This window comes from Bos grunniens, chromosome 4 (genome assembly GCF_055505025.1).
Source record: "Bos grunniens cultivar Pamir isolate PY7600 chromosome 4, Bosgru_T2T1.0, whole genome shotgun sequence".
Lineage (NCBI taxonomy): Eukaryota > Metazoa > Chordata > Mammalia > Artiodactyla > Bovidae > Bos > Bos grunniens.
In genome coordinates this window covers 5,661,905-5,687,878 of record NC_141168.1, presented here as the reverse complement: position 1 = coordinate 5,687,878, position 25,974 = coordinate 5,661,905, and the positions used below count along the sequence as shown (strand labels likewise).

The following is a 25,974-nucleotide window of genomic DNA, read 5'->3' as shown; positions in this document are numbered from 1 at the left end:
AAGCGTGTGTGGCCATGCTTACAATCTACCACACTTCACTACAGCAGAGACACTCTCATTTTACAAAACACAAACCCTAAGCACTTTACAAGTGTCAGATTATCTGATGTTCATAACAAGCCCATGAGGCAGGTATTTTTTTTTTAATTTACTTATTTGGCTGTGTTGGATCTTAGTTGCTGCATGCAGGGCCTCTGTTGCTTTCCATGGAATCTCTCTTTCCAGTGCCCGATCTTTCTGGGTGCCTAGACTCTCTAGTTTTGTCACGCGGGCTCTCTGGTTGTGGCAGGCGGGCTCTGAAGTGCGCAGGCTCAGTAGTAAGGCCGGTTCTGTTGTTTTCCTCGTTTTACAGATGAGGAAACTGAGACACAAATGGATTGAGTAACTTCAGTAACTTGCCCCAAGTCACACGGCTCATGGGGGATTTGAACCACACAGAGTGGCCTCAGAGTTTGGACTCTGAAGTGTTAAACTATACTAACTCTATTTTTATGGACTTTTTTATTGTTAATCTATCTGTTTGGCTGCACTGGGTCTTAATTGCAGCACGTGGGATCTTTAGCTGTGGCTTGTGAACTCTGAGTTGTGGCATGTGGGGGCTAGTTCCTGGACCAGGGATTGAACTCAGACACCCTGCTTTGGGAGCGTGGAGTCTTAGCCACTGGACCACCAGAGCAGTCCCACTATTGTAACTCTTGATGGGATATTCTCCCTCCTCACCATCCTCTTCCTCCTTCAATAATAATGGTAATACTGGGAGCTGGACAGACTACTTCTAGCAGTGTATCCGAGAAAGAAAGCTGACCATCTCCTACGTGGACAGTGAGCAGAACTACAGGCATTTCCAGATGGATCGTGTCCCTTTGACAATGAATCAAGAGGAAAAGAGCAACTGTATGGGTCCTATGAAAATGGGGCTAAATTGCAATTGCATCCTTAATTTGATTTTTTGAGAAAGTCTTTTAATATATGTTTGACTTTCACTCCCCCTTGATCGCTTTGGTTACTTGGCTTTTGTTTTCTATTCTATGCTCATAGCCAGATTTCTTTTTTGGTAAGAAACATTTCACACATGTAAGACTGTACCAACAATAATAAATACTTCTGTATCCATCCTAATTATTAAATGGATATTACTGATTTTCCAAATTTCCTTAAGATCTCTTGAAAAAGAGATGAAAACATTGCAGGCGACTGGTATCAGTTAGCTTTTGCTGCATAACACCACCCCCAAGCAGTAGCTTAAATGATCAACTATTTAGCTCTCAACTGCAGGTGAAAAAGAGATTCAAAGAGGATATGTCTGATCAACAGCATGTAGCAAAGATGATAAAAGAACCTAAATCTTTGGACTTCTGGTCTAAGGGATTTTCTACTGTGCCATTCATTTTATTCTATTATTTTTTAAAAATTTTATTTATTTGGTTGCATTGAGTCTCAGTTGTGGCATGTAGGATCCTCTCTGTGATGAGCAGACTCAGTAGTTTTGGTGTGGGTGTGTGGGCTTAATTACCCCACGGCATGTGGGATCTTAATTCCCTGACCAGGGATTGAACACGTGTCATCCCCCAACTGCAAGCTGGATTCTCAACCATTGGCCCATCAGGGAAATCACTTTGTGATTCACTTAAGAGTCTCATGCTCTACCAACTGAGTGAGCCAGGTGAAGACACTGGGGCGTGCATTCTGGAGAAGGCAGTCAATGTGCATTTTTGTAGACATTTTATGGGGATCAGTTCAGTTCAGTCGCTCAGTCACGTCCAACTCTTTGTGACCCCATGAACCGCAGCATACCAGGCCTCCCTGTCCATCACCAACTCTCAGAGTTCACCCAAACCCCTGTCCGTTGAGTTGGTGATGCCATCCAACCATTTCATCCTCTGTTGTCCCCTTCTCCTCCTGCCTTCAATCTTTCCCAGCATCAGGGTCTTTTCCAATGAGTCAATTCTTCGCATGAGGTGGCCAAAGTATTGGAGTTTCAGAAGCTTCAACATCAGTCCTTCCAATGAACACCCAGGACTGATCTCCTTTAGGATGGACTGGTTGGATATTTCTGGATATTTCTAAAGAACCCTAGGAGTTTGTTGTACCAGTCATTAGGTCTCATGTCAGAAGTTCTGCTTTTTCCTTTTCTTTAACATGATCCTTTCTGACTATCTGATATTTTCACCAAAACACTTAAGAGTATTGTTTTCAGTGAGTCTTATTTTAAATGATTAGGTGGATTTCCTAAGAAAACATCTCTAAAACTTGGATGGATGACCTTGATTAATTAGAACAGTGGTTCTCACACGTTAGAATGCATCAGAATCACCTTAACGACTGACTAAAGTACAGAAATACTGGGCCCCCAGACCCAGCATTTATGGGTCAGTAGGTCTGGGTAGGCCCAGGGATTTACAGTTGTGAGTCCCCTACTGATGCTGATGCTGGTGATCTCGGAACCATGTAAGAGTCACTGAATTAAACAGAAGAGTTGTGCAAGTATACTCTATGTGAGGTTTATATTACAAGCACATTCTTTGTGGTATTATCTATAATAATCAAAAAATTTAAAACTACCAACATTCTAATATTCTTGTATTATTCCAAGTAATACAAGACTTTAAAAATAACTTTGCAAAACATTACATTAAAAAAGCAAGTTGTCTTACTGTTGTGTATCTATGTATATACACATACACACTTGGATTATGAGGTGGTTTCCCTGGTGGCTCAGTGGTAAAGAATTCCCCTTACCAATACAGAAGACGTGAGTTCAATCCCTGGGTCGGGAAGATCCCCTAGAGAAGGAAATGGCAACCCACTCCAGTATTCTTGCCTCGTAAGTCCCATGAACAGACGAGCCTGGTGGGCTACAGTTTATGGAGTGTCAAATGAGTTGGACACAACTTAGCAACTAAACAACAATTTAAATTAGTATTGACTGATAAAGTCTTTAAAAAGTGACTTTTTACCTATTTGCTTTTTTACACTTGTTTTTCCTATGGTCATATTTTTTTGTGTAGTAAAAAAATGTTATTAAAAATAAGCATTATAAAGTGCTTTAAGTACAAAAAAAGAGGAATAACCGAAGTCACCCATGATCAATGTTTCTTTTGTTACCTACTAACAGCCAACCCAATCCACTATTCTTGCCTGGAGAATCCCATGGACAGAGGAGCCTGGTAGGCTGCAGTCCATTGGGTTGCAAAGAGTTGGACACGACTGAGCGACTGAACCTAACAGCCAGCAGTACTTAATAGTCTCAGAAAATGTTACTTTCCACGTGTTGTTTGAGAATATTCTAAGACAAAGTATCTTGTCAGTCTGCGTATGAACAGCATCAGAGCAAGGCAGGGCCACTTAGTATTCAGAGCCACGACTCTGGGGCCAGATTTGAGTTTGAAATTTGTGCTCTGCAACTATATTACTGGGCAAACTTCTTGACTAATGTATGTATTAGTTTCTTCATTTGTAAAATGGGGATGATCACAGTATAAGGTTGCTGTGAGGATTAAATGAAATAAGACAATGATGGCTGTTGTTGTTTCTATTTTAATTCAGCAGTTGCCTGTTAGCAAACACACTAATCATTAATGTGTTTTCTGTTTTCCTTATGTCTATAGATCTGGATGTGTGGAGGCCAGCTCTATGTAATCCCCTGCTCTCGAGTTGGACACATCAATAGGCAACACGTGACAAACCGCTTTGAAATTATGAAAGTCGTGGAATATAACAATCTCAGACTGGTACACACTTGGCTAGATGAATACAAGGTGAAAGATACATCCCTGGTTTGGGAAGATGAGTCAGAGAACAGAGAGGGACTAGCTCTGAAGAAGCCTTCTACTGCCTTCCAGATACCAAATTTTGTGCTTTTCCTTAAATTCGGGTCCAGGAGGTGCTAGTGGTAAAGAACCCGCCTGCCAATGCAGGTAGACAGAAGAGACATGGGTTCCATCTCAGGTCGGGAAGATCCCCTGGAGGAGGGCATGGCCACCCACTCCAGTATGCTTGCCTGGAGAATCCCACGGACAGAGGAGCCTGGGGGGCGACGGTCCATAGGATTGCAAAGAGTCAGACACAACTGAAGCAACTCAGCACAGATGTGCCCTTTCAGTTCCTCACACGCTCATTTTCAGACCCTATTCTTGATTAGTTCCTTCTAACCCACTACACTTGCACCTTACTCATTGTTTTAATCTCTAGGGAAACTCAGGTTTCTCAGAAGTAAATCGACCAACACACGAAGTCTTTTTTTCTTCCCCAGGTTTATTTTCCACTTCCAAGATTGCCCCTCTGCAGCAGACGCCTCTCTGTCCCCATTCCCATGCATACGTTTTTAGATTCTCTTCCTCGACTTGCTACCAAGTCCCAAGCGATGCGGCTGAAGCACCACACACGAGGGTCTTTGCTACCTCTTTTCCTTCCTGGTCAAAGGTTTTTACGTTAAAGCCAGGCCCCTTCATGCGTGCTTCTCCCCATGCTTTCAGCCTCTTGCCAGGACCTTTAGAATGTGCATATAGAGAGCATATAGATGCAGCTTCGTTTCAGTTTGAAAGTTCAAGCTGATGTGGACAGTAGCCACAAGACCTCATTGCAGATGCATGGGTAGAAATATGGGAGACTGTCTGTGGTAGTATATGTCCTGGCCTTGAACTAATATTTCTTTATTATTTTAAATTATAAAAGTAATAATACTTCACATTCTTTAGTAAGCAGGGAAATATGGATTAAAACCTCAATGAGATATTTTTTACATAGCCACCCAGAGGGGCGAAACACTTTTGAAGCCTGACAGGATCATGTGTGGGCAAGCATAGGCAGTCTCAGACACCGTGGGTGGGAGTGTTAATCGTTACAAACTCGTTTTGGGCAACAGTTTGGCACTATTGAGTAAAATAATAAAAGACAATGAATATCCCATGATCTAGCAAGTCCATCCTATGTAGACACTACAGAATGGGTGCTTCTGTGCGCCAGAACAGATGAACAGGAATGTTTATAAACAGCATTGATTGTGTCAGCCAGAACTGAATACAACCCAAATGCTTATTGGGACGGGAATGGAATCGGGTAAATATGATGTTTAATCGATATACTTCTAGGCAGCAATGAAAATTAACCAACTTCAGATACATACACAGCAGTATAGGTAAATCTTCAAGATGGTGAACCAAAGAAGCCAAACACAATAGCATACATACTGTATTTTTCCATTTCTATAAAGTTAAAAACATAATATCAGACCATATCATTTGAAAGAAAGGCAAAGAAATGAACACATAATCAGGATAGCACTTCACACTTATGAGGAAGCATTATGAGCATGAAGGAAAAGGCAAGTGGCTTCTGAGGTACCGGTTTTGTTCTATTTCTTGACCTAGCCAAGTTTATTCAGGTTGATTTTTTTGATAATTCATTAAGGTGCACATGTATATTTTATGTGCTTCTTTTGTATGCTTATTGTATTTCCTGATATTTAAAAATTATTTTTAAAAAGGTGAAGCATCTGCATTTTTAAAAGTCTTACAGTATTGAAAAGTATGAAGTGAAAAGCTTCTGAAGCCCATAGTTCTACCCCTCGGAAGTCGTCACTAACTTACTCTCTAGTTTCTGTTATGTGCATGTACACAGGAGTGTATATCCTTTTCTTTTACATAACTAGATTTGAGCATCAGTATTTTGTTTTAGAATTTCCCATTTATTTATATAATTTAAAAACATACTTTCAAAGTCTTAAAATCAGAACATATAAACATGTCATTCTTTTAAACATCTCCTTTGAATAGATTTCCTAAAATTGATCCCATTAATAAATAGCCCCCATAGATAACATTCTGGTCATCTCAGCTTTTTGTTATTCCTTAACTCTGCTGAGGAGAAGGCAATGGCACCCCACTCCAGTACTCTGGCCTGGAAAATCCCATGGGTGGAGGAGCCTGGTAGGCTGCAGTCCATGGGGTTGCTGGGAGTTGGACACGACTGAGCGACTTCACTTTCACTTTTCACTTTCATGCATTGGAGAAGGAAATGGCAACCCACTCCAGTGTTCTTGCCTGGAGAATCCCAGGGACGGGGGAGCCTGGTGGGCTGCCATCTATGGGGTCGCACAGAGTTGGACACGACTGAAGCAACTTAGCAGCAGCAGCAACTCTGCTGAAATGAACATCCTTTTCCCATGTCTTTTAGCACATTTGTAGAGATATATCTTGAATAAATCTGAAAACACGGACTCATGGGCCATGAATTAGTGCCTGCTTAAATCTTGATGAATGTCCAAACTGTCCTTTGGTGTCTACATTGTCACCTACACTGTGGCAGAGGGAGAGACTGAAGCCAGGATGCCCTCCTCCAGAGTCAGGGTTCCCTTAGCCACTGCACCACCCTCTGTTTCTGGAACCATGGAAGTGTTGATGCGGACTGGGGAGCGAGGGGTTTGGGAAGATCAGGAGAAAGGGGGAACACCACCACAGGTAGCTATGATTCTGGGCTCTTGAGAAGCAGGACCTAGACTTCCTCGTCCCTCTACGCTGCTTTCATCACAGTGGTCACAGCACACCCTGTGACCAGCTGGGCTGAGGGAGTCCCAGGTCTCGTGTGTGTGTCTGCCCTCCCCACACAGAGGAAAAGGTTTATTGTTGATTGTTTTGTTTTAGTTCAAATGATGAAAATATATACTGCTCTGTTAGATGATGAAATTAGACACTGCTCTGTTAAATATCATGACTTGATGAACAAAGATTTGTTTGGTTTCATGAAATGACTCTTTCTATTTAGGGACAGTTTTTTCTACGAAGACCCGCTCTGAAGTCTGCTGCCTATGGAAACATTAGTGAGCGTGTTGAGTTAAGGAAACGATTGGGTTGCAAGTCATTTCAGTGGTATTTGGATACTATCTTCCCAGAATTGGAGGCATCTAAGGCAATCTCATGAAAGGAACACCAGTTGTTTCCATTAATAAAGGGTTAAAAAGTCCCCTAGTCCTTCAACATAGAGAAGGGACAAGTTTGGACCATTATGAAATTATGTGAAATACAATAATAAATACAACCAGAATGGTTGACACCAGAATTGCCTTTTTTCCTTCCTTTAATGATGGCTCTGGGTACTTTGTTTCTCTTCTGCCCCTAAATTTATGGGGCAGCAAGACCTTGAACATTGGAAATGCATGTTGTCAGAGTTTAGGCTATCAAAATTGATTGAGATACAGTGTATTATTTCTAATTATTTGCCAAGCCCCAGGTGATACTACTGGTAAAGAACCCACCTGCCAATGCAGGAGACTCAAGAGACGCAGGTTCTGTCCCTGGGTAGGGCAGATCGTAGGAAATGGCAACCCACTCCATTATTCTTGCCTGGAAAATTCCATGGACAGAAGAGCCTGGGGGCCTACAGTCCATGGGGCCACAAAGAGCTGGACAAGACTGAACACAGCGCATTTGCCAAGCCTACTGCACCCTGGTAGGCCATAAGGATTGCTCCACTCTTGGTCAACTCAATTCCTACCGCAGATAGGTGACCGGGGCCAGTGACCTCCCCAGAAAGACATTCTCAGAGAGCCTTGGTTGGTCCATACTAACTTTGGCTCAACTGTATTGAGCTCCTTTCTCCCTGCTGGTGCAGCTTCTGACCCTGATGCCTTGCTTGACTGGTTTCCTGAGTTTTTAATGTCCAGCCACTTGCCTGGATGACCCAGCTCTCCAGCCTAGCCTCCCCATTTGTTCCTGTCAGCCTTTCAGTTAATCAGAGACATTTCCTCTTCCTTGCTTCTGATTTTGCCTTTTTCCTGCCTGTTCCCTCCTACGGCTCTGGCCTACAGCTCTCCTGACACTTCTTGGCCTGCACGCCTTGTTGATAATCTGTGTTTGACGTGACTTGAGAATTGTTTAGCTGGGATTGGGGAAGAAGTAACGAGCTTCCATATCTATCCCGGGTGGACACACTCCCCGGTGTCTTAAAGTACTTCTGTCAGGCCAGGGGGATGGCGGTGGCATTCATCATGGTGAATGCAGCTAGAAAAGTGAAAATATATTTAATTCAAAAACAAAGAGAATGAGAAAATGAGGGAAGGAACACACTGAAAGGAGTAGAAAGGAGGAGACTTAGAATCACTAAACATAGCTTCTGCTGGAGAAAATATAGTTTTATATAGCAGGAAACAACTCATTTATTTAAGCTCATTCTATCAACAACTGAATGTCAGCTCAGGCCAGGTGTGCGTCTAGGTGCTGGGACACAGCGGACAATGGAGCAGGTAAACATCTGTCTTTTCGTTGAGCTTATGTTCTTTAAAATAATATATTCACTGTAAAAAAAAAAAAAAAAGAACCAGTTTATAATGTCTTTAAATCCATGGTGTTTGGCAAAATACTCTATAAAATCTATGCTAGAAAGAGATGGGGACTTGTGCCCATATGTACAGGGCTTCCCGGGTGGTGCTAGTGGTAAGGAATCCACCTGCCGATGCAGGAGGTGCAGGCTCAATCCCTGGGTCAGGAAGATCCCCTGGGTAGGTGATGGCAACCCACTCCAGAATTCTTGCCTGGAAAATTCTATGGGCAGAGGAGCCTTGGGGGCCACAATCCATGGGGTGCTGAGCCCACACAGCACACGTTTGTTACAGGTGGTTAGGGTAACTTGATTGAGCTTTTACAAGTCAATCTGGCAGAACAAAGTAATAGCCACATTATTATTATATTCTTGGCACATATTTATACCTTAGCTGCTTCTAGAAAGTAATAAAAAATCAATTGTAATAAATTGATGAATCTATTAAAGTTAGGGTAATATACAAAATAAAAGTTATGTAGCCAAAGGCAAAAAGAGAATTGTAGTATACATTCAGAGAATATTCTTGTTTCGTAAGCATAAATAAAGCTGTTCTAAATACCAACATTGAACCAAGGGAAGGGGGGGGAATTGTTCTTTTTCTTAGAGCCATGGGCCTAACATTGTCTCAGTTTTTTAATGCAATTTAGTTCAGGTACTAGATAACATGAATGAGTCTTAGAAATGATGCAGAAGGTTGCCTAAACAGTTTCCTCTTCAATATTATTTCAGCTGACTCTGGAAGAGAAAACGAATCAGAATTGACATCCTAGTGTTTGGTGTGATTGAAAGGAAATCCATACTTGCCCGTAGGTGGCAATTTGGGTTTTTGTATAGAAATTTTAAAATTTGATTCGTATTCTGGAGCTAGTTGAGAAGAATCTGCTCACCTGCACAGTGCTTGTCACGGAACTGTTTTGGGTATGACCAAAAGCTCAGTGAGAGTCGCTCAGTCGTGTCTGACTTTCTGTGACCCCGTGGACTGTAGCCTGCCAGGCTCCTCTGTCCATGGAATTCTCCAGGCCAGAATACTGGAGTGGGTAGCTGTTCCCTAAGCCTTAAATTAGCCAGAGAATTCTGTAAGAAAAGCATACTTCCAGGAATTTATCTAAGACACACAGACACGAAATAAAAAAAGAGCCACCACTTACTGAGCGCTCACTATGTTTCATGCCCCTTGGTAAGCACTCTGCATAGATTATCTCATCTCATCCACACAACTTAACATATTAAATAGTTCCTGTTGTTATTGCCATTTCATAAACCAGAAAACTAATGTTAGAACTTCTCCAGGGTTAGCATTGCCAGATTTAGCAAATAAAAGTACAAGACAGGGACTTCCCCAATGGTCCAGTGGGTAAAACTCTGAGCTCCCACTGTGAGGGGTACAAGGGTTCATTTCCTGGTCAGGGACCTAAGATACATGCTGTACAGCAAAAAAAGAAAAAAAAGTACAGGATGCCCAGGTGAATTTGAATTTTGGATAAACAATAATAATAGTATAAGTATGTCCCATGTATTCCTTGGGATATACCAATGAATTGTTTTCTTTTAACTGAAATTTAAATTTTAGGCCTCCTGTATTTCCTCTGGCAACTATATCTATGGACAAATGAACACAGCCCATATACTAGCTTAATTCACCTAGCCTCAAAGACCCTGGGTTTAAATGCCGTACTGTAAAAAGTATTTTCATGTCATTCTAATGGTAAAAAATTGGAGCTTCCCTGTAGCTCAGTTGGTAAAGAATCTGCCTGCAATGCACGAGACTTGGGTTTGATTCCTGGGTTGGGAAGATCCCCTGGAGAAGGAAATGGCAAACCACTGCAGTATTCTTGCGTGGAGAATCCCACTGACAAAGGAGCCTGCCGTGGGCTACAGTCCATGGGCTCACAAGAGTCGGACATGACTTAATGACAAAACCACCACCAGTTGAAGTTAATGAAAACTTCAACTTCTGGAATGGTATGGTTGCACGTTAATTTGATGGGACAGGATGAACCCATCTGAAGTAAAAGCTAGAAACAGATCTGCTCCAGACCCATCAGAAGGACAAATATTTAAATACCATCAAGAGTTGGGGTGGAGCACTGGCAGGTCTCCTGCAATGACTGTACCCTGGGACACTGATCTCAAACTTTTTATACATAAATCATCTGGAGATCTAGGTAAAATGCATATTTTAATTACTAAGATGGTCTGGCGTGGGGCCTGTTGAATAACAAAAAAAATGCATAACCTACACGTTGAGTATTACGGTTTATTCAGTGGACAAAACCAAGGATTTAAGCCTGGAATGCAGTCTCTCAGATAGCTCTGAGGGACTGCTCTGAAGAGGTAAGGGAGGAGCCAGGATAGATAAGAATTTCTGCAACAAAGGTCGGACAGTGGGAGCTTAAAAGAAAATCAGATATTGCAAGGAAAGGAATTTAGTGCTTTTCTATGCACAGGAAGAGGCAAGAGTCTGGGCTTATTGAGATCATTCCTCCAATATACAGCCTGGCCAAAACCAGAGCCAGAATCCTATTCCTTCCCACAGGGGGAGTGCACAGTTTGGGGGTGGCGAGGTGGCTGGGGGCTGCGGCAGGCCTCACAGCAATGTGAGGGCTTGAGGACTGCAATACCCTTGGCTCACCGCTCTGTGGCTGGATTCAGCATTTCTAGAAAGCTCCCCGCCCGCCTCCCCATGTGCCTTGCTGGTGTGCTCTACTTTTCCACTCTCGTCACCAGCTCCTAATATTTTAACCCAAGCTTCTGCCCAGCCTTGACATTTTTAACCCATCATAACTGGGACCGCACGTCTTTTATTATGTTTAAGACATCTGTCCTTAATAAGCCCATGTATACAAGAGCAAAGGACCCGCAGCCCGCAGGATTGACCCCGCCCAGCTCACCAGCAGGGGCGGGGCCGCGGCGCGCCCGCAGCGGGCGGTGACGTCAGCGCGGGGGCCGCGGCCCGCTGGTCACGTGGCGCTCGCGGGCGCGCGCTCCGGCCGAGGCTGCGGGGCGGGCACGGGTTGAGCCCGTGGTGGGGGCGGCGGGGAGGGAAGCCCCTGTGTGCCCGGGGCTACGTTTCCTGCCAGGCGGCTCCGCCCGCTGCGGCGGCGAATGCGGCTCGGAGCCGGGCCGCGGCGGGAGGGAGGATGTCCCAGCCCGAGTCCCGAGAGGCCGGGGTGCTGCGCTTACGGCGTCGGGGTGAGTAGCGGCTGCCCGGCGGCGTGTGAGCCCGCGCGGCCTCCGTCCGTCTCCTCAGCGCCTCAGGCGAGCGGCCGCGGCCCCGGCTGCCCCGAGGGGGCGAGCGCCGGCGGCTTCCTCCGCCTCAGCCGCCGCCTGCCTCCGCGGGGTCTGGGGCCGCAGACCCGGCGTGCAGCCGGGGTGGCCTGAGGAGACTCCGGGCCCTGTGGGGGCGGCGGGCGGCGCGAGGAGCCACCCCCGGCCCAGCCGGCGCGCCTGGGAAAACGCGGTGCCCCAGAAACGACTGCGGGGAATTGCAAACGTCTAGACACCGGAGCGCCTCGAGCAGTGCACCCCTGGGACCTAGCCCTCGGTTTCCACAGTATTCGGGCAGTGTGCAGCCGTTCCTTGAAAGATTTTTGAAGAAAAACACAGTTTTGCTTTCTTCATGGTTGGGTTGTGCCACTCAGGCTTTGACCGGGTCCTCGCAGGGCATTCGGTGGGTGAGCATCTGAAGTTTGCCTTTTCCCTTTTTTTGAAGTGCACTTGTTGAAGAAATTGGGTTCTTTGCACAGTTGCCCAGGCTGTTAACATACGTGTGTTTTAAATACAGAAATATCGAGCCCCCACCCTCCTCCATTTCGGGTTGATTTCACCTTTTAAGGAATTTGAATACGCTCGTGATGGAAGAGCTTCGTGTATTTTTCTCATCGAAGATATTTCGTCCTGCGTGCCTTTTTACTCTGTGTTAGGAATGGAATCGGTTGGTTGGTTTTCCAAATTTAAGATGAAATTATAACTTTGAAATGCTTCTCACGCTGCCGTGCACCAATAAAATACCAATAAAATATTGTGGTGGTAGCTTCGTCCCCCGAAATAACAAGCCAGACCTCCCCCCCTCCCCCCGCCCCTTTAACTCCTTTCAGTTCTTTGCTGTTACCTAGATAAATACCATATGTTAAGTTCTACTCTGCCTTGAGAAAAAATCGAAACCAGAAAACCTCTCTACCCTCAGTATATATCAGCTGAGGTTTTCAAGTTAAACGTCATGAAATAGTCCACGCTTTTCCTGCCTTCTCTGGACAGTTCCTGTGCTGTTACTTTGCAAATTGAATTCTATCTTCACTTTTCTTTTTTAGTCTTTTGTTATTGTGGTAAAGTACACATAACTTGAAGTTCATTGTTCTAACCGTTTTTAAAGTATACAACTCGGGTACTAAGTACATTCACAATATTGTGTCACCATAACCACTATTTCCAAAAGTTTTTTAAACACAAAGGCCAGTAACTCCCCTCTTCCCCTCCCCGCAGTCCCTTCTGTCTCTGAATTTATTTGTTCTAGATGCCTCACAAAATTGAAATCATACAATATTTGCCCTGTTCAGCTTATTTCACGTGAATTTTCAAGGTTCATCCGCGCTGTAATGTATCTCAGACTTCGTTCCTTTGTATGGCTGGATGCATACCTACATACGTCAGAGCGGTTATATAACCATTTGTTTATCCACTGATGGACACTAGGTTTACTGCCATTTTTTGCCCAAGGTGAATAACGCTGCTGTGAACATGTGTTTACATGTGTCTGTATGAGTCTCCGTTTTTGATTCTTTGGGATATACATACCTTGGCGTGGAATTGCTAGGTCATATGGTAAATCTGTGTGTGTTTTGACTTGTTTTTGTTTTATTTTTAAAGAACCCTTCCCCTCCATTTTAAAAGTCTTACTGAATTTGTTACAGTATTGTTCTCTGTTTTGGGTTTTTGGCCATGAGGCATGTGGAACCTTAGTTCCCGACCAGGGATTGAACCCGCACACCCTGCGTTTGGAAGTGCTCCTCACTGTCACTAAGACTTAACTGAGTGTTGTTTTTATTCCTCCTTTCTCCCTCAGGGTCCCATATGTGGTCAAGCTGACAAGTGCGGGCAGTTCTGCCTCTGATTCTCCTTGCCACTCACTTTCACAGCTCCATTGCAAACCATGAATGCCTCTTTTTTTTTCCTAACTGGCTCCCTGGTTCTTGATTTTATTTCCCTCTGTCTCAAATCATTTTATACATTGTTCCTAGGACTTTCTTCCTAAGGTGCATTTGCTTAAAAACCCTAGTTAGCTTCCTTTTGCTTGTAGAATGAGTTAATTCTCACCCTCAGGGTCATAGCCCCAGCCTGTCCTCATAGAATTAATCAATTCCACTAACCTTAACCAGATGTGTGTATTCCTTGTAACCAACCATCCTACTTACTATTCTGTTTGAAAAACGGAAAACAAACACATGTTGCAGTTTCTTTAGACTTCAGTTTTCTGCTTGAGATATTTTAGCTTTTGGGCCATTGAAATCTTAATCTTTAAAGTCAAACTTAAATCTTAAGTTCTATAAGGCATTTCCTGTAAGTTTTTTTTTTTTTTTTAATATACAAATTTAATTTGTCCTTTGTACTTGTTTCTTTATACTGTGGTTTATATCTGTGTTGTAGCATTTTTTGGAGTTTGCTTTAGGAAATACCTAGTTTTTCACCCGATTTATTATTTCTTTAGGATTTTTATTCTTAGAGAAAGTGGGATTATTGGCCAAAGGATATAAAGGTTTTTAAGGGCTTTCCTGGTGGCTCAGACGGTGAAAATTCTGCCTGCAGTGTAGGAGACCGAAAGTTGGATCTCTGGGTGGGAAAAATCTGGAGAAGATGGAATGGCAACACACTCCAGTATTCTTGCCTGGAGAATTACATGGATAGAGGAAGCTGGCGGGCCCATGGGGTCACAAAGAATCGGGCACCACTAAGCAACTAACACTTTAACTTTTCAAGAGCTGGAGAATAGTATCTTATTTTTATTTGCCTGTCTGTAATTATTACGGAGAAGGCACTGGCACCCCACTCTAGCACTCTTGCCTGGAAAATCCCATGAACAGAGGAGCCTGGTGGGCTGCAGTCCATGGGGTTGCTAGGAGTTGGACACGACTGAGCGACTTCACTTTCACTTTTCACTTTCATGCACTGGAGAAGGAAATGGCAACCCACTCCAGTGTTCTTGCCTGGAGAATCCCAGGGACGGGGGAGCCTGGTGGGCTGCCGTCTATGGGGTTGCACAGAGTCGGACGCGACTTAGCAGCAGCAGCAGTAATTATTAAGACTGAAGACTTTTTCATATGTGTTTCCCTGTTCATCCAAGTTGTTTCATTTATCAGTATAGCTGACCCTTGAACAGTGCAGATGTGAACTGCATGCACAGGTCCGTTAATTTGCAGATTTTTTTCAACAGTAAATACTGCAGTACAGCAAAAGCTGCAACTGGTTGGACCCTGCAGTACAGAGGTGCTGAAGATACGGAGGGCCTACCATATAGGTGGGTTTTCCAATGGCCTGGAAGGCTGGCATGTCTACCTGCCTTGTTGTTCAAGGGTTCGAAAAATGTTACATGTCGAGTCCCAGCCCCAGTGTTACAGAACAGAGTTTCTCAAACTTGGCACTGTTGACATTTTGAGCCAGATAATTCTTCATTGTTGGGGGCTGTTCTGTGCATTGTAGGGGATTTAGCAGCATCCCTGGCCTCTCCCTACCAGGTGTTAGCAGGATCCCTGGTCATGGCAACCAAAAACATTTCCAGACATCACCAAAAGACTCCGGTGGTGCTGAGTTTCCCCAGACATTGCCAAATATCTCGGACTCTGGCTGAGACCCACTGGAGTGTAGAGAGTGGACTTGGAGCCAGGAGCCCAACTTCAGTGGGGCAGTTCACCCTTCTGATACTCTGTGTCTGTACATAGCTTGCAACAGGCATTTCCATGTGGACATTCTGTGTTCTCCAGGCTAGTTTGTAAAGTTGATCTCCGATGAATCTTGTGTTAAATAATGAAGAGGAAGCAGAAGTGAGGAGAAAACAGTTAATATATACAATTACACAACCCGTAAGGACAGACTACTAGAATCTGTGTCCTGCGATTCCATGGACAAGAATTAGTTGAGGACTTAATCACGTAAGCACATTATAACCCCTGGAAACCAACCTACATACAGAGTCAAAGGAGCATTTGGTTGTTGGGTAAGATATATATGTATATATGTCAATACACACTTACGTATATATGTATAAAGACATATAAAAGTTTTACCTTGCAAAATTTCAGACATTAAGAAAAGTGATTGTACGTAAGTTATTAATGATTAGTTTTTAATGTTATCTTCGTCGTTGTAGACTCATGGATAGTTATCTTTACTTTGGGTTATAATGCAGTACCACTTTTGTTGCTTAAATTGTTTTAGGTACGGCCTTTGTAAGCTCTTTCATTTCGTTCCATCTCTTCCTTTAACACATCCCCATCATTCTGGGATTTCTTTTTTCCTGGGGTTTTTTGTGTGTCATTTTCTTTATGGCACTACAAGGTACTTCAGGCTCATCTTACATATTTCCTTTCCCAGTTCAAGAGTCAGTCATTTCTTCAAGGAGCCTTGGTTCTTTTTATTGGAGAATTCTGTTAGAAACCAAGAATTGGGCACTAGGTATGCTTGTTGTCACGGGAGTGTTATTCTTCTAGACCTTCTCAGCTGATAAGCAAGAAAATGTATGCGTACATATATGGACTGTTCATAGGGTTCTCAAGGCAAGAATACTGAAGTGGTTTGCCATTCCCTTCTCCAGTGGGCCACATTTTGTCAGAACTCTCCACCATGACCCGTCCATCTTGGGTGGCCCTACACGGCATGGCTCACGGTTTCATTGAGTTAGACAAGGCTGTGGTCAGTGTGATCAGATTGGTTAGTTTTCTGGGACTGTGGTTTTTAGTTTGTCTGCCCTCTGATGGAGAAGGATAAGAGGCTGATGGAAGCTTCCTGTGGGAGAGACTGACTGAGGGGGACTGGGTCTTGTTCTGATGGGTGGGGCCATGCTCAGTAAATCTTTAATCCAATTTTCTGTTGATGGTTGGAGCTGTGTTCCCTCCCTGCTATTTACCTGGGGCCAAACTATGGTGGACTTGTGAAAAAAAGTGAAGTTGCTCAATTGTGTCTGACTCTTTGCAACCCCACAGACTGTAGCCTACCAGGCTCCTCTGTCCATGGGATTTTCCAGGCAAGAATCCTGGAGTGGGTTGCCATTTCCTTCTTCAGGAGACCTTCCCGACCCAGGGATTGAACCCAGGTCTCCCACATTGTAGGCAGATGCTTTACTGTCTGAGCTACCAGGGAACATGAGTTTGGGTAAACTCTGGGAGTTGGTGATGGACAGGGAGGCCTGGTGGGCTGCGATTCATGGGGTCTCAAAGAGCCGGACACAACTGAGCAACTGAACTGAAACTATGGTGGAGGTAATGAAGATAATGGCGACCTCCTTCAAAAGATCCCATACATGCACTGCTGCACTCACTGCCCCCAACCCTGCAGCAGGCCACTACCGACCCACGCCTCCACTGGAGGCTCCTGGACACTCATGGACAAGTCTGGGTCAGTCTCTTGTGGGGTCACTGCTCCTTTCTCCTGGGTCCTGGTGCACAAGGTTCGTGGGGTTAATGGCGACGTCCTTCAAGAGGGCTTATGCCATACCCAAGTCCATCCTAAAGGAAATCAGTCCGGAATATTCATTGGAAGGACTGATGTTGAAGCTGAAACTAAAACTTTGGCCACCTGATGCAAAGAACTGACTCATTTGAAAAGACCCTGATGCTGGGAAAGATTGAAAGCAGGAGGAGAAGGGGATGACAGAGGATGAGATGGTTGGATGGCTTCACTGACTCAATGGACATGAGTTTGCGTAAACTGTGGGAGTTTGTGATGGACAGGGAGGCCTGGCGTGCTGCGGTCTATGGGGTCGCAAAGAGTTGGACACGACTGAACGACAGACCTAAACATATGGGCATATATGTGTAACAGTCTATCTAAAGCTAATATATGTTAAGCTAAAGACGTGTACATACTGGTATCTTGAACTCTAATCCATTTGGATGCTATAACTGTTCCTCTAAGCACTTCTTTTGCTGTATCCCACAAATTTTGATAAGTTGTATTTTCATTTTAATTAAGTGCAAAATATGTTTAAAATTTCTCTTGAGACTATAATTTCCAGATATCTGGGGGTGTGGGGGAGGGGATTTTTGCCTTTCTGTTTCTGATTTCTAGTTTAATTCCACTTCATCCAAGGATATACTTTGTATGATTTCTATTCTTTTAAATCAGTTCAAGTGTGTTTTATGGCCCAGAATATGATCTACATTGGTGAATTGTGGGCTGGAAAAGACTGTGTATTCAGCTGTTGTCTATTAATGTCAATTAGATCAAGTTGATTTATAGTGCTGCTCAGGGCATCTGTTTCCTCACTGATTTTTCTGTCTACTCGATCTGTTGTTAATGCCAGTGTTGTTGAAGTCTTTAACTTTTTTCCTCAGGTTTTGCTTCAAGTGTTTTGATTCCTTGTTAGATATACACAGGTTCAAGATTGTTATGTCTTCCTGGAGAATTGACCTCTTTATTATCATATAATGACCCCCTTAATCCCTAATTATCCAATGAAATCTGCTCTGTCTGAAGTTAATGTGGTTACTTTAGCTTTCTTTTGGTTACTGTTAGCATGGCTTTCCATCCTTTACTTTTTGTTGTTCTTGTTAGTTACTAAGTCCTGACTTTTTGTGGCCCCGTGGACTGCAGCGCGCCAGGCTTTCCTATCTCCTGGAGCTTGCTCAAACTCATGTCCATCGAGTCAGTGATGCCATCCAACCATCTCATCCTTTGTTGCCCCCTTCTCCTGCCCTCAATCTTTCCCAGCATCAGGGTCTTTTCCAGTGAGTCGGCTCTTCACATCAGGTGGCCAAAATATTGGAGCTTCAGCTTCAGCAACAGTTGTTTCAATGAATATTCAGGGTTGATTTCCTTTAGGATTGACTGGTTTGATCTCCTGTCCACAGTCTTCTCCAACACCACAGTTCTAAAGCATCAGTTCTTCGTCTCTCAGCCTCTTTATGGTCCAACTCACATCCATACACGATTACTGGAAAAACCATATTTGGGGACAATTATTCTGCCTACCATTATTCTGAAAGAGATGGGAATACCAGACCACCTGATCTGCCTTTTGAGAAATTTGTATGCAGGTCAGGAAGCAACAGTTAGAACTGGACATGGAACAACAGACTGGTTCCAAATAGGAAAAGGAGTTCGTCAAGGCTGTATATTGTCACCCTGCTTATTTAACTTATATGCAGAGTACATCATGAGAAACGCTGGACTGGAAGAAACACAAGCTGGAATCAAGATTGCCGGGAGAAATATCAATAACCTCAGATATGCAGATGACACCACCCTTATGGCAGAAAGTGAAGAGGAACTCAAAAGCCTCTTGATGAAAGTGGAGAGTGAAAAGTTGGCTTAAAGCTCAACATTCAGAAAATGAAGATCATGGCATTTGGTCCCATCACTTCATGGGAAATAGATGGGGAAACAGTGGAAACAGTATCAGACTTTATTTTTCTGGGCTCCAAAATCACTGCAGATGGTGACTGCAGCCATGAAATTAAAAGACGCTTACTCCTTGGAAGGAAAGTTATGACCAACCTAGATAGCATATTCAAAAGCAGAGACATTACTTTGCCAACAAAGGTTCATCTAGTCAAGGCTATGGTTTTTCCTGTGGTCACGTATGGATGTGAGAGTTGGACTGAAGAAGGCTGAGCGCCAAAGAATTGATGCTTTTGAACTGTGGTGTTGGAGAAGACTCTTGAGAGTCCCTTGGACTGCAAGGAGATCCAACCAGTCCATTCTGAAGGAGATCAGCCCTGGGATTTCTTTGGAAGGAATGATGCTAAAGCTGAAACTCCAGTACTTTGGCCACCTCATGTGAAGGGTTGACTCATTGGAAAAGACTCTGATGCTGGGAGGGATTGGGGGCAGGAGGAGAAGGGGACGACAGAGGAGAAGATGGCTGGGTGGCATCACTGACTCGATGGATGTGAGTCTGAGTGAACTCTGGGAGTTGGTGATGGACAGGGAGGCCTGGCGTGCTGTAATTCATGGGGTCGAAAAGAGCCGGACACGACTGAGTGACTGATCTGATCTGATCTGATTCTGCCTACCACATAGCATATCATTATAGTTCTTAAAAAATTTTTTTTGGTGATTTCCCTAGAGATTACAATATACATTTTAAACTAATCCCTGAATCTGCCTTAAAGTAACGTAATTCTGGTGTCTCAGTGGTGAAGAATCTTCCTGCCAACACAGGAAGGTTTTGATTCCTGGGTTGAGAAGATCCCCTGGAGGAGGAAATGGCAACATGCTCCAGTGTTCGTGCCTGGAAAATCCAATGGACAGAGGAGCCTGGTGGACTACACTCCACGGGATCATAAAAGAGTCAGACACGAGTTAGCAACTAAACAACAATGATAATATTGCTTGGTGTGTGTATAGGTTTCTCCCACCCACCCCGTGACCTTGTTGTCACTCACTTACCAGAGTGCTGTGATCACCCAGTTGCTATGTGGTGGTTTAGTCGTTAAGTCGTGTCCGACTGTTTTTGCAACCCCCATGGACTGTAGCCCACCATGCTCCTCTGTCCTTGGGATTTCCCAGGCAAGAATATTGGAGTGGGTTGCCATTTCCTCCTCCAGGGGATCTTCCTGACCCAGGAATTGAACCCGTGTCTCCTGCATTGCAGGCAGACTCTTTACTGCTGAGCCAGTGGGAATGCCCTTGTTCTGTTATTTTGTTCTGCTCTTGTTCTGGTTGTCTTTTAGGTCAGATAAGGATAAGAAAAGTAAAGGATTTTATTTTCAGTGTATTTATCCCTTCTCTGATGTTCTTATTTTCTTTATGTAGATCCAGGTTTCTGACGTGTATCATTTTTTTTCTGCTTGAAGGTTTTTTTTTCCATTTTTTTTGCAGGACAGGGCTGCTTGTGATGAGTTTGTCAGTTTGTTTTATTTTTTTTTTTTTAATGAAAAAGCCTTTATTTCTCCTTCATTTTGAATAATAATATCAATGAATATAGAATTCTGAGGTGGTAATGGGGTTTCATACTTTAAATATTTTACTCTGCTCTTGCTTGCATGATGAGAAGTCCACTGTAATTCTCTTTTCTCTGTAGATAAAATGTTCTTCCCTCCCTGTAGTTTCTTTCAAGATTTTGTATTTGTCTTTTGATTGTCTGAATGTGATATACCTAAGTGAGGTGTTTTTTTTTTTTAGGGTACTTAATGTGTTTGGTTGTACTCTCAGCTTCCTAGGGTCTGTTGTTAATTTTGGAAAGTTCTTGGCCATTATTATTTCAAATATTTTTTCTGCTTCCTTTTTTCCTTCTGATATTCCAGTAACGTGTATGTGTTATACTTTGAAATTGCCCCACAGTTTTTGGATATTCTGTTTATTTCATTCTTTTTTTCTCTTTGCGTTTAAGTTTGCAGAGTGTCTGTTGACCTGTATTCCAGCTCACTGCTTCTTTCTCTGGCTATGTGGAGTCTCTGAAGCACCCACGGAAGGCGTTCCTCATAGCTTTGGCAGTGCTGTTGGTTTTTAGCATGTCCTTTTGATTCTTTCTTACTGTTCCCATCATCCTCCTGTTCTTGCATGTTGTCTTTTTCCATTAGAGCCCTTAACATGTTAATGACAGATATTTTAAATTCCTTGTTTGCCAGTCCCCAAATCTGCCATCTAATTCTGGTTCTAATGATTGCTTTGTCTTGGTGACTATTTTCTCTTTTATTGAGCTTTGCATTTTGTTGTTGTTGTTGAAAGGCTATTATCTCGTGTCAGGTAATAGGAACTAACAGAGGTTGGCAGTGTGTAATGTCTGCAGTAGTCTCAGGTTCCAGAGGCTTTGGATGCTTCTAGTGCCCTGTTGGGGTAAGTACTGTTCCCCAGAGAGAGTCCCCAGCTCTGAGTGCCGAGTCACTTTAATCATGTCCTACTTTTGCAACGCCATGGACTGTATCCCACTAGGCTCCTCTGTCTGTTGGATTCTCCAGGCAAGAATACTGGAGTGGGTTGCCTTGCCCCCCTCCAGGGGATCTGCCTGACCCAGGGACCAAACCCGTGTCTCTTACGTCTACCTGCATTGGCAGAGTGCCGCCTGGGAAACCTGCATCAGTTGTAACACACCGGTATTCTATTTGGAGCCCTGCTGGTGGTATGCTGAAGTGTGAGGAAGGGTAAGAATTCTGTAATCTTCCAGTTAAATCTCAGCCTGTGTCTGTGACCTTCACAAGTGTTCTCCATTGCTGTAGCTTTATTCCTCCCTGCAACCCACTCCCTTTCCTAGCTGCGGTTTCCAGTCTGTTTTATAGAAGCCTTCACCTTTGTTGATTACTTTTTCCCGTGGTGGCTCAGATGCTTAAGAATCTGCCTGCAATGCAGGAGACCTAGGATTGATCCCTAGGTCAGGAAGATCCCCTTTTAAAGGAAATGCAGTCCACTCTGGTGTTCTGGCCTGGAGAATCCCATGGACAAAGGAGCCTGGTGGGCTACAGTCCATGGGGTCACAAAGAATTGGACAGGACTGAATAGAAGGGAGAGATAAAGCCTTCCTCAGCAATCAATGCAAAGAAATAGAGGAAAACAACAGAATGGGAAAGACTAGAGATCTCTTCAAGAAAATTAGAGATATCAAGGGAACGTTTCATGCAAAGATGGGCTCAATAAAGGACAGAAATGGTATGGACCTAACAGAAGCAGAAGATATTAAGAAGAGGTGGCAAGAATACACAGAAGAATGGTACAAAAAGATCTTTACCACCCAGATAATCACGATGGTGTGATCACTCACCTAGAGCCAGACATCCTGAAATGTTAAGTCAAGTGAGCCTTAGAAAACATCACTACGAACAAAGCTAGTGGAGGTGATGGAATTCCAGTTAAGCTATTTCAAATGCTGAAAGATGATGCTGTGAAATTGCTGCACTCAATATGCCAGCAAATTTGGAAAACTCAGCAGTGGCCACAGGACTGGAAAAGGGCAGTTTTCATTCCAATCCCAAAGAAAGGCAATGCCAAAGAATGCTCAAACTACCACACAATTGCACTCATCTCACACGCTAGTAAAGTAATGCTCAAAATTCTCCAAGCCAGGCTTCAGCAATACATGAACAGTGAACTTCCAGATGTTCAAGCTGGTTTTAGAAAAGGCAGAGGAACCAGAGATCAAATTGCCAACATCCGCTGGATCATGGAAAAAGCAAGAGAGTTCCAGAAAAACATCTATTTCTGCTTTATTGACTATGCCTAAGCCTTTGACTGTGTGGATCACAATAAACTGTGGAAAATTCAAGAGATGGGAATACCAGACCACCTGACCTGCCTCTTGAGAAACCTATATGCAGGTCAGGAAGCAACAGTTAGAACTGGACATGGAACAACAGACTGGTTCCAAATAGGAAAAGGAGTACGTCAAGGCTGTATATTGTCACCCTGCTTATTTAACTTCTATGCAGAGTACATCATGAGAAACGCTGGGCTGGAAGAAGCACAAGCTGGAATCAAGATTGCTGGGAGAAATATCAATAACCTCAGATATGCAGATGACACCACCCTTATGGCAGAAAGTGAAGAGGAACTAAAGAGCCTCTTGATGAAAGTGAAAGAGGAGAGTGAAAAAGTTGGCTTAAAGCTCAACATTCAGAAAACGAAGATCATGGCATCTGGTCCCATCACTTCGTGGGAAATAGATGGGGAAACAGTGGAAACAGTGTCAGACTTTATTTTTCTGGGCTCCAAAATCACTGCAGATGGTGATTGCAGCCATGAAATTAAAAGACACTTACTCCTTGGGAGGAAGTTACGACCAACCTAGAGAGCATACAGAGATATTACTTTGCAAAACAAAGGTCCATCTAGTCAAAGCTGTGGTTTTTCCAGTAGCCATGTATGGATGTGAGAGTTGGACTGTGAAGAAAGCTGAGCACCGAAGAATTGATGCTTTTGAACTGTGGTGTTGGAGAAGACTCTTGAGAGTCCCTTGGACTGCAAGGAGATCCAGCCAGTCCATCCTAAAGGAGACCAGTCCTGGGTTTTCATTGGAAGGACTGATGCTGAGGCTGAAACTCCAATACTTTGGCCACCTCATGCGAAGAGTTGATTCATTGGAAAAGACTCTGACGCTGGGAGGGATTGGGGGCAGGAGGAGAAGGGGACGACAGAGGATGAGATGGCTGGATGGCATCACTGACTCAATGGACGTGAGTCTGAGTGAACTCCGGGAGTTGGTGATGGACAGGGAGGCCTGGAGTGCTGCGATTCATGGGGTTGCAGAGTAGGACACAACTGAGCAACTGAACTGAATGACTAACGCTTTTCCCCCTCAGGTTTGACTGGAGGGCTAGGAGGGGCTGGAGGAATGTCTTTCTTAATCTAGAGAAAGCTCTGGTGTCTTTTCCCCCTGGAGGATATGCCTGTGTTAGGAAGAAGACTCTCTGAAGTGATTATTCTTCTCCTCCCCTGCCTTAGTCACGTGGGGATCAGTCTGGGGTCTGCACACACACTGTGGTGGGATCCCTAGGGGTAAAGCCCTCAGAGGTGTGGCCCCTCCCTGCTCCAGACTGATTCTCCTAGTCTCTCCCTTTCAGGCCAGTTTATGGTGCAGCTTCTGCTCCAGGTAAGCAGATCTCAGCTGTGTGTCTCCAGGTTTTCAGCGGTAGTTTGTCCTGTAACCTTTGTTCTCTGATGGGTTCAAAAGTCATTGATGTTTGGTTTATTTTTGTACAGATAGAAGAGGTGGCTTCTAAGCCCTTTTCATATAGGAGCTGAAAGCATGCTTTTTAACTTAGATTTTATGACTTGTTACCATCTTGAGTGAACCAGATGCATAGGTTCAGGACTGCAGTGTTGTACCTGAGAGTTGCTTATGTTGGCTGCATTCGATTCTTCATAGTTTCCTGCTAATTAACAGTTATTTCAAGCTACATTGCCTTTGAGCTTTTGATTTCCTCGGAAAAGCTTATCACTTTGAATTTTTTTTTTTTTTTTTTTTTGCTAGTCGGAAAAATATCTTGCAGCTGTTAAGAAGAACTTCTTAAATAATTTTATTTAGTTGTTTGCTGTGCTGGGTCTTCACTGCTTTTGCTCTGGCTTTCTCTAGTAGTGGTGAGTAGGGGCTACTCTTGGTTGCGGTGCTCCATCTTCTCAGTGCAAGAGACTTGTTTGATCCTTGGGCTGGGAAGATCCCCTGGAGAAGGGAGTGGCCACCCACTCCAGTATTCTTGCCTGGAGAATCCCATGGACAGAGGAGCCTGACGGGCTACAGTCCACGGGATCACAAGAGTTGGACACGACTTAAGAGGCTAAACCACTACCACCACCTGGGAAGCCCCCTGAAGCAAATCCTGAGGTAAAAGTTCAGATCCACATAGTGAGTAATCCGGGACACACCAGCGGGGGAATGAGGAAGTGAGGGTAGGAGAGCCAGACAGTAAGGGGCATGTTTTCCAGCCAGTTGCCGCTGTGGGCAGTGAGAGCCTAGTCATGCTGGGAACCGGGGCCAGTGGAGAATGCGGGTAGCAGTTTCTCTGGCTGTGAGGGGGCTGGCTGCTTCTAGCAGCCCACTGTGAGGGCCGCCGCTTGGGAGGGCCCATTTCCCCAGAGTGTGGGCCTGCCCCGCAAGTGGGCAGGTGGACTGCAGAGGCTGGAGATGCGGTGCTGGCGCTTGGCTGTCAGCCCTGCGCAGGATGGTGAGGCTCCAGAGGATGTGCAGGTGACTCTGTCTGCTGTATGATTTCCTGCGGCCTGAGTCAACAGGAGCAGCTAGGAGTGAAACTGGCTGTTTGCCAAGTAGATTTGTTTGCTTTTTAAGCCTCCTGAGGTGGTAGAATGCATTCAGAAATGAGTGTCTGAAAAAAACCCAATATTCCGTCACAGTATGGTTTTCTCATGTCTCTTTTTAGCAGTGCCTAGCCTGTTCCCTTTCAAATACAAAAGGCGACAGTTTAGAACATAACCCTGGCCTTGTGCTTCTGGTAATGGCAGTCTGGGTAGCTTCACTCAAGATAGTTGATGCTCCTGAAAAGCCTGAGAATTTAAAAATAGTAAAGAATTACTGGGTTCCAATTTTAGGAGATGATAGAAATCCAGAGAGGTGAACGAACATCTTGTTTGGGAGGAGAGTTACTGATACCTTGACTCTTGTGGGAAATGTAAATTTATGTTAAAAAAAGAAAATCACTGGATGACTTCTATTTTTTTTTTTTTTAAGGAATGGCAAATTGAGATTCACTGTTTCTTATTTACCAGATGGTTACAAAGTAATGAAGGACATAAGGTCACTGGGATTCAAATCTAGTTTCTCCCCTTACTAGCTGTGTATCCTTAAAGCAAGTTACTTAATTTCTCTAAAAGGAAGAGGGGGAAAGATAAGACTCATTGTTCTCTTCCTGTCTGTCTTACACCCTGGAATATTTTCTGTTCTGTTTTTTGTTCGTCTTTGCACACTTGACTAATGTACATAAACCGCTCTGTCAGCGCTGTACACCACTAGAGACTCGACACGCTTGCAGAGTAAAACCGTCGGTAGCCATGGTTTAGGGATTG

At 44.0% G+C, this 25,974-nt stretch overlaps 2 protein-coding genes across 14 annotated transcripts in view; both read left to right on the top strand.

The window, feature by feature from the left end:
* Positions 1–7,053, top strand: part of GALNTL5 (polypeptide N-acetylgalactosaminyltransferase like 5) — a 51,996-nt gene extending 44,943 nt beyond the window's left edge. The window contains exons 7-8 of the mRNA XM_086394815.1: positions 3,609–3,758; positions 6,763–7,053. Coding sequence (XP_086250941.1) covers positions 3,609–3,758; positions 6,763–6,918 — 306 coding nt within the window. The 3' untranslated portion in view covers positions 6,919–7,053. The remainder of the gene's footprint in view (positions 1–3,608; positions 3,759–6,762) is intronic.
* Positions 7,054–11,295: 4,242 nt separating this feature from the next.
* Positions 11,296–25,974, top strand: part of GALNT11 (polypeptide N-acetylgalactosaminyltransferase 11) — a 52,700-nt gene continuing 38,021 nt past the window's right edge. For 7 of the 13 annotated variants that reach the window (XR_015161893.1, XR_015161894.1, XM_086394803.1 and 4 more), the window contains exon 1: positions 11,296–11,508. The gene's annotated coding sequence lies outside the window, so the exon portion shown is untranslated. Of the gene's footprint in view, positions 11,991–25,974 lie in introns of all 13 variants that reach the window. The other 6 variants (XM_086394804.1, XM_086394805.1, XM_086394806.1 and 3 more) reach the window with 5 other exon arrangements.